The sequence below is a fragment of the Thunnus thynnus genome, chromosome 20 (assembly GCF_963924715.1).
Source record: "Thunnus thynnus chromosome 20, fThuThy2.1, whole genome shotgun sequence".
NCBI lineage: Eukaryota > Metazoa > Chordata > Actinopteri > Scombriformes > Scombridae > Thunnus > Thunnus thynnus.
The window spans coordinates 5,603,178-5,611,906 of record NC_089536.1 but is presented as its reverse complement, the minus strand read 5'-3'; the positions used below and the strand labels follow the sequence as shown (position 1 = coordinate 5,611,906).

At 39.0% G+C, this 8,729-nt stretch overlaps 1 protein-coding gene across 2 annotated transcripts; it reads left to right on the top strand.

Annotated features, from left to right (window-relative positions):
- Positions 1–354: 354 nt before the first annotated feature.
- Positions 355–8,716, top strand: stx4 (syntaxin 4). Of its 2 annotated transcripts, none has more exons than XM_067576925.1 (10): positions 355–561; positions 965–1,069; positions 2,610–2,709; positions 3,011–3,085; positions 3,167–3,237; positions 4,679–4,787; positions 5,304–5,377; positions 5,844–5,981; positions 6,061–6,171; positions 7,244–8,716. In XM_067576925.1, the coding sequence occupies exons 1-10, from the start codon at positions 532–534 to the stop codon at positions 7,319–7,321; spliced, it is 891 nt and encodes a 296-aa protein (XP_067433026.1). In that variant the 5' UTR covers positions 355–531; the 3' UTR covers positions 7,322–8,716. The 2 variants fall into 2 exon arrangements, with proteins under 2 accessions (XP_067433026.1, XP_067433025.1); XM_067576924.1 differs by having other exon boundaries at positions 962–1,069.
- Positions 8,717–8,729: the final 13 nt, after the last annotated feature.

The window sequence follows — 8,729 nt, the reverse complement described above, 5'->3', positions numbered from 1 at the left end:
CTAACTGTATATAAAGTAGTGTAAACTAGCTCCACCTCCAGCAGCTACAACAGTAACATGCTGCTCTAACACTGATGCTTCACTATTAATAATCTAATGATGTCATATATAATAATATATCAGTCAGAGGGACCAAACCACTACTTTTATTGCAATTCTTTAACTACATCAAGCTCATAATACTTATGTACTTTTACTGTAGTAGGATTTTTCATGCAGGACTTTTGATTGTTACTGAGTATTTTTACATTACTGTATTGGTACTGTAAGTAAAGGATCTGAATACTTCTTCTTCCTCTGTATAAATGTGTAAATATAAACTCCCCGCTGGGCGGCGCTGATGAGTCACTGTTTGAACCGCAGTAGAAGAAGAAGAAGTGTTGCTGCTCTAGAGTTTACTTGTTGAATGACACTTAAAGCAAAGTTTACAGTGTTTACAGTCATCTTTACGAGCCCTGAGAACAACTCGCCGCACTTCTGCGTGGAGTCGCAACGTCTCTGACCTCCGACTGAGTGTTTCATTGTGAGAAAATGCGGGACCGGACTAAAGAATTAGGAAACGTGAGTTTCAGTTAAACGGCTAACGTTCGCAGCAGCTAACAGGCTAACCTGCTAACTTAGCCAAGTTCACTCCCTCAGTCTAATAACGGTGGTTAAAATCAGCTTTCAACCGCGACAGCTTTGAATTTAAAAGGAAACCTAAACAAGCTACTGAAATAGCAATGTTAAACAGTCTGTGTGTCGGAATGTTAACTCTAGCGGTGTCTTTATTCGCAGTTTCCGTTTCAGCCCCCTGTCTTTAAAGGATATGGCAGGCCGGGACAGGGCAGGGCTGCTGCTGGAGTCTGTTGTTGTTCTTGAAGATGGAAAGATCCCCAAACATGCGGAAACATTCACTGAATTTTCTGTTTGCTTATTTATTATTTTTATTATTATTTCTTTTGGGGGGTCAATCTGACAGCAGAATGCTGAGGCTTCAGATGACGATGAGGAGGGCAAAGCTCTGATGATCAAACCTGGACTCTCTTCAGCCAAAGAGGAGAAGGAGAATGAAGCCTTCTTTAAAAAGGTAAAAATACTCTAAATACTAACTTTAATAAAGTCACAGATCACCTGAAATCAGCTAGTCTGGTCTGAGCTGTGTCAGATTTCTCTGTTATCACCCATTTATTACAAGAAGCTTTTTTAAATTAACTTTTTCAATATATATAAAACATCACGAAACACAAGACCACTTATTACAGTAAATAAATGAAAAATAAGTAACACAACAAACAGAAGAAAACAAAACAAATCTGGGCAAACAGAATTAGCCACAAGTAATAGAAAAGGAAGAAAGAAAAAGCAGTAAACTGTGGAGACAAATGGAAAAAATTAAAAAACAAGAAAACAAATTGTAGGAATCTTAACTTCCTGTTAGGTTCCTTCCATTTATATACGTCAGGAAATAAGACGAAACTTCATGAAACTTTCCTTGGTAATTTTTATTATCAAGTGTGTCTTAAAACAACAGTCAGGTGTTCATATGAACAGTGAAAGAGATTTTCCTCGCTGTAATCATTCCTCCTGTTCATACTGGCTATTAAAAGATCCTTCAAATGTGCTTTCAGTGTAAGTGATGGAGGTAAAAATCCACAGTGTGTCCACACAGTCATTTAAAAGTTGATGTGAAGCTTATATGAGGCTTCAGCAGTCTGAGTTAGTTGAAACACTGTGAAGCTGTCCTTTAACTATCATATTTATGTGCATTTACATTGTTTAACTGAGAAAAGAGTTCATATTCATCCAGTGTTGAGGCTCAAAGTAGAAGAAACAATCTTGTCTGAGACTTTGTGTTTTGTAAACATTGCTCTCTGCTAATCCCAGTCAGGGAATCAGTGTTGTTGCCGTACTGTCTCGTGCATCATGAAGGTGTACGACAAACCTATGTGTTACTGTAGGATATATTGCAAAAAAGGGTTGAAACTAATTATTATTTTAATTATCGATCAGCTCTGTTGACAACATAAAGGAACATCTTGTCTCTTGTCTGCTGTCGCTTTGTTTGATTTCACCGGCTTGGAAATTAAATCACATAACTGGTTCCCTTTTTGACAGGTTGTCACTCCGGTTCTGTTCTTGTGATATAATTTATTTTTACATTCCTGACCTCAGTCCTGTTTTTATATTAACATCATTGCGAGTGTGTGTGTGTGTGTGTGTGTGTGTGTGTGTGTGTGTGTGCGTGTGTGTGTGTGCGTGCGTGCGCTTTAACATGTGAAGTCATGAGTGCAGAGACTTTGTGTGATGTGAACTTTAGATAACCTGAAGTTGATTATTTTGTTAAATAAGTCTATAAAGTGTCAGATAATAGTGAACAATGCCCATCACATGTTCCCAAAACCCCAATGTGATGTTTGTGACGTTTCAAATGTTTTGTTTTGTCCAAACCAAAAGAGAATTTCCAGTGTTATACAGACAAAAGCAGCGATTCCTCACATCTGAGCGGCTGTCATCAGCAAATGTTTTCTGTTACTGGTGATTAATCGTCTAATTCAGCTCTTCTGTAACATACGCTGCTCCGTATAAACCTTAAAACTTCTAAACTACAACGTATGTACCCTCCTCAGGCGCAAGAAATTCATGAGGGGCTGCAGAGCCTCAAAAGGATGGTGTCTGACCTTGAGAACAAACAGAAAACTGTGCTGGGTGTGGCGCTGCCAGAGGAGAGTGAGTATGTTCATTTAGACCATCAGCTGGTCCAGACTTGGTTCTGATCATAATACTCATAAATACCTGTCAGACTGGATGACACCTTCTTGTTCTCTTTAATGAGAAAGTGTGTCTGGTTCTGTATAACTGAAACGATTTCAATGATCAAATAAAGATTTATCACAGAAAAGTTTTGACGGTTTTGCCTTCAACAGAGTTCTTTTCTAAAGTTTGCTGTCTCTCCTCACAGAAAACACTCACATTGTCTGATTCAGGGCTGTCGGGTGTTGATGTTAATGCTGTTTTCTTCTTTTGTTAGGTATGAAGAAAGAGCTCCAGACTCTTCGAGAGGAAATAAAAACGATGGCGAGCCAGATCCAAAGAAAACTGAAGAGTTAGTATTGTTGACCTACAGTTAAAACAGAGTTTTCCCCCCAAATAAGTTGAATTATACTCATCAGTTTTCTTTCCACAGGTATTGAACCCAAGAAGGGAGAAGAGGATGGAAAATACATACCCATAAATGTTCGGATGCAACGGACCCAGGTTGAGCCTTAATTGTTGCTTTTATGCTCTAACATCGTAGTCTGGAGTCTTGTAAGATATTAACTTGTGTTTTAACATCACCACCTCTTAAAATATCAGAACTTTAGTAAACTTCAAGCTGCATGAAGCCTTTTTATTCCACCAATAATCAGAATAAGAACTCAGTCAAAGAGGAGAAACTGGAGAATCTGGCTCGTTGTGTCGGAAATTTACTTCAGTTTGAACCGTTGTTGATTAACTTGTTTAACATGTTAATCTGTAAACACTCCTTCAGTCACTTTGTACATTCAGATTATCTAAACTCTTTCCTCACATGCTCAACGTTGGTTGATTTCATATCATGGTGGATTCTGCAGGAGGTTTGCTGAGTGTGGAGCCTGTAAACAAGACCTCTTAAACAATATTTCTTAATTATGGTAACACACTGGTGGAATCACAAGAGATATCATGATTTGGATTAATTTACAGTAATTTTGGAAGTCAGAACAGGTGTTGATAGTTAAAAGTTATGATGATAAATGCTGAGAGAATAGAGCAACACAACTTTACTGTCCACCAGAGTAGAAAACTGCCTTTGTCTCACAAAAAATATAAAAGAAAGATAAGAACATGAAACATTTACAAGAAATAACATACAGAATGAATGAAGTAACAACAAACCTCTGAGATAAGAAACCCTGAAGTGTGAAGTTCACTACAAGTAAAAAACATAGAACATCATGTAAAATACTGCAAAGCAAGATTTGTTTTTTGAGTTAAACATGTCGATGCACTTTAAATAAACTCGGAGACAATTTACATTTGTCAACAGCAAATTTTGTCGTAACACGTAAACAGAGTAACGATCACTTTAATATGACTGGTTGTATTAAAATCAGTGAGCCAGACTGCTTTATGGGAATATTTTGGACATATCTGATTGTAAGGCTGCAACTAACCGTTATTTTCATTATCGATTAATCTGTAAATTATTTTCCTGATTAAATGATTAATCGATTAGTCGTTTGGCCTGAAAAATGTCAGAAATGTCATCATCGGTTTCCCAAAGCTCAAGATGCAACTTCAAATATCTTGTTTTGTCCACAACTCAAAGATATTCAGTTTATTATCATAGAAGACTAAAGAAACCAGAAAATATTCACATTTAAGAAGCTGGAATCAGAGATTTTGATCGTTGTAGCTGTATTAGATTTCAAGTAATGTTGCATCATTGTGATAAAATACTTCATTGGATCAGCCAGAAACAGACATTTTCTTCTGGTTATTGTATCTGAATGTTGAGAAAGTTTACTGTATAGATCGATACTGAGATATAAAATACATTTATAGTGACAGAGGATTTTATCCCCACTCAGTTTGACAGCTTGTTTATATTTGGATTAAAATCTTGAATCTTTTAATCTACCATAAAGTGACTAAAACCTTTATTTTCTCTCTCCAGCACGGTGTCTTGTCCAAGGAGTTTGTGGAGTTGATGGGTCACTGTAACACCATCCAGGCTCAGTACAGAGACCGCAACGTGGAGAGAATACAGAGGCAACTCAAAATCAGTGAGTGAATGAAACACGGCTGCAAGTTCTTGTATTTTTCTGACTCGTGGTCTGCGGTGATTTTCAGGGAGATCAGTTTTACTGAACACTTCCCCCTTCGCTGCGACCTCAGTGTGTACTGACGTTGTGTCATCACAGTTTCTCATGACACCTCATGACATTTGTCACGCCTTGTTCTTTCTTCCTCTCTCACTTTCTACTACACACTGGAAAAACAAAGTGTTAATGCTGCTGATATATTTATATTTAGTTGTAGTGTGTTGATGGAAAGCATTTAAATGGTGCTACATTTAAAAATGAAGGTATTTATTCTTAGTTTTCAGTTTAACAGAAGAGAAAAAACAGTTCAGGCTTCAAACTTGAGGTTTAACACAGTTCTCGCTCTGATAAAGGAAGTCTTTTGATTTCAGAATAGAGGGAATTTTTTTTTTTTAATTTTCACTTTTAATATTTCTCCTGCAACATTTCCCAAAACATGAAACACAGTCTGATGACCTGTTGCACTTCTCACTTCAGCCGGGTCCAACGTCTCAGACGAGGAGCTGGACGCGATGCTCGAAAGCGGGCAAACAGATGTTTTCACTCAAAATGTGAGTACACGCACACACACACACCCTCTTTAGATGAAACACACAACCTGTCGAGATGAAAGGCGACTGTTGAATGCACGCCTGCACGTTGGAAACCACAAAACAAAGTCCCTCCTGCAGAAAAACACGTTTTCAGTTGCAGGTGTTTCCACCAGCCGTCTACTACTAGTCGCAGCAGTGACTTTACATGAATGAAATGATGACAGGTTTGCTCTGTTGTAGCCTCTCTAGTTGCTCAGACTGGACTACAGATTCGGTAAGCATGTGGAAAGAAACAACGTGAAGCCCCCTAGTGATGTCTTTAGTGTCGCAGTAGCTCCTAGCGTGAAGAATCCTGCTGCTTCTGATGTGGACTGTCCTAGATGAAACCCTCAAACCTCACGACTGTACAGATCATTCTGTCGTCTGTTATCGTCCCACAATGCACCACAGCTAAAACACAGCACGTCTGCACTGTGGTCTACAGATCCTGATCGATGCTAAAGCTACAAGACAGGCGCTGAATGAGATCGAGTCCCGGCACGATGAGATCCTGAAGCTGGAGAGGAGCATCAAGGACCTGCATGACATGTTCCAGTACCTGGCCATGGAGGTGGAGGCTCAGGTAAAGCAGCTTTAATTAGAAAAAGTCTCTCCCGCATGTTTTTTTAAGTCTGTCTGATTGTGATGTTCGTCTCCTGCAGGGGGAGATGGTCGACCGCGTGGAAACCAACATCAAACAGTCTTCTAACTACGTGGAGAAAGCAAAAGAGAACACAGAGAAAGCAGTCACGTATCAGCAGAAAGCACGAAAGGTATCATGTGGTTTCACACACACACATACAGAATGTGAAAGACACCATGAAATGAACTTGAACTCACTAATACCACCCAAACTCTGTGCTCATGTCGTTTTGAATGGATGGTAGAAATGAAAGATCCCCATGTTTACAACAAAGCAGGTCATATGAGGGATAGAAATGAAATATATTGACAATATAACCAATCAATTTTGTTTTAATTACCTTGAACTTTGGCAGACATGAGGTATCCGTGTATATAAAAGCTTTCATAAGAATCCCAGTTTCCCAGTTGTAATTACAACTTGGGTGTTTACGTCAACGCTACTTACAAGTCGGAAACTGGTTATTATGGTAATACTGATATGACATAAACATGGTGTTCACTCTGAGCTCTCAACCCACTTGTGTCGTCGCTGTCAGTTAGTAAAACCCACAATAACTGATTTTTTTTTTGTCAGCTTGTTTTCAGTGAACACAAAACTGACACATCATCAGCTTCTAAGTTAATATGTTGAACTTGTTAACAAACAGTTGCTTATTTATCATTCATGTGGAGTCGTGTTTCTGTCCACCTGGTGAATGTAAGTCCAGTATTCACTCTCCTCTAGCTGTTTATACTCTCTATCAACTACTGAGGGAAATATCTGGCTCTTTATCTGCTAAATGCTCCACTATGTTCAGCAGCTAGTCTACAGCTGTGTCTGTTTGCTGTTTGGTGCTGAGCAGGTAGTGTACAGTGGCTTTTTAGAGCTTTTTCTCTGAAAACAGCTGCCTGCTGTGGCTGAAAACGACACTATGAAAGCGCTGAGAGTGAACCAGAACAGTAAAGTTGCAGCCAGACAGTTGAACAACGAGCTGAAACTCACTATAAAGCTCCGTAAAGCCGAGTGAAGCTGCAGAGTCGCTGATAATTCTCTGTAGGCTCATCAGGTTGTTTTAGACTTAACAGTGATCCCTCCCTGCTGCGCCGACTTCCTGTTTCAACAGGAGTTAAATAACCATTTCACGGTGTCTTTGAGGTTGCACCTGTTTCATTTGATTTGCATGTTATTGAACCTTTTTTGTGTCTCTTCCTCCGACGCAGAAAAAGATCTGGATCGCGATATGTTTGGCCATCCTCATCCTCATCCTAGTCATCTCGTTGGTTACAACCTTCACCTGACACCAGACAGTGTTCGTCGGCTGTAGGACGGTTTGGCAGAAGCACATTAAGGGTCCCCCTTTCATGTATATACTTTCAGCTCACAGGATGTGCGGGTGGATTAGTCTGTTTTCATCCCTCTGCATTTTTCTTCTTCACATTTCACATTTATCTTCCTCTAACCCTCCTGTCCTCCTAACGAGCCTCTTTTTTTTGTGCTCTTTTGTTGTTTTAACTCACAAACAAGACTACAATCTTGCCTGAATTTCCACTTCCACTCAAGAGGTAGTGCTGCTGGTTTATTGAATCTCCCCCATCAGACAAAGACCAGGACAAATAGTGAACTGTTACATCAGTGCCCCACCCCACCCCAAGCTTAAAAAAAAAAGAGGAAATAAGTGTCCTTGAGTTCCTCTTGAGGCACAATGCAGTATTGAAACCCAACACTGGCGCTGATCATACTATACTCAGGAAAACTGTGCGTTGATTCTTGTTACGTTGTTGTTTATGAATGAATTGGAGAAGTAAATAACATTTTATAGAGTAGTGCTTTCTTTTATAAATGGGCTAATATAATTGTACATAACCTATGTTGCTGATTAAGACATACTTTATGCAGATGATTTTTAAAACAAACTGCTGACATGTAACAAGTGTAAATACAGAAGTTTGTGAAATAACAGCCCCCCCCCTTTTCTTTCTTTCTTTCTTTTTTTTTTTTTAATCTTTTGAATTTTACAAAAGCGTCTCAGCACTGCATCAACAGGCCCAAGGCCGCTCTTACTTTATCCTACCGGTTTTGTATTTATGATTTGAACATTGTTGTGTAAGCTGCTACCAGAAAAGTTCTGCAACAACACATAATGAAAGAGTTTTCTAAACTGTGCCTTCTCCTTTATGTCCATGTGAACAGCTCAAGGTGAGAATGTTGTGCACTAAAAGTTGTCAAGAAGGGATGGAGGGAGTTTTTATTCTTTTTTTTTTTTATATATATATAAATATACGTTTGAATTCACCTTGGTTTATCCTGATGCCTATACGACCCCCATTAGACCTTAAGACCTCAATCTCTCTTATTTTTCTTCACCAGTTTGTCAGAGTGCACCATGTTTCCATTTATCGTCGCTATAGTTAAGTATTTTCTGTGGACTTCAGTGGGAAAATCCCACATCAGTAATGTGTAAACACCCATCAAAGGAGATGAACAGGCAATATGACAAATCTGTGAAGAAAAATGAACCAAAAGTGTACATTTTAAAGAACGTCTCGCCGCATTCGGAAGCAGAAGAGTCGTCCGTCTGCAGAGAAAGACGTGCGGAGCAGCGACTTCGCTACTGTGTAATATTATGGCTGTTGAACTTGCATCACTCATTTTAATGTAGATTTGTTTTTAAAATAAAACTGCCATGTTCATTATCCTGTTTGTCTC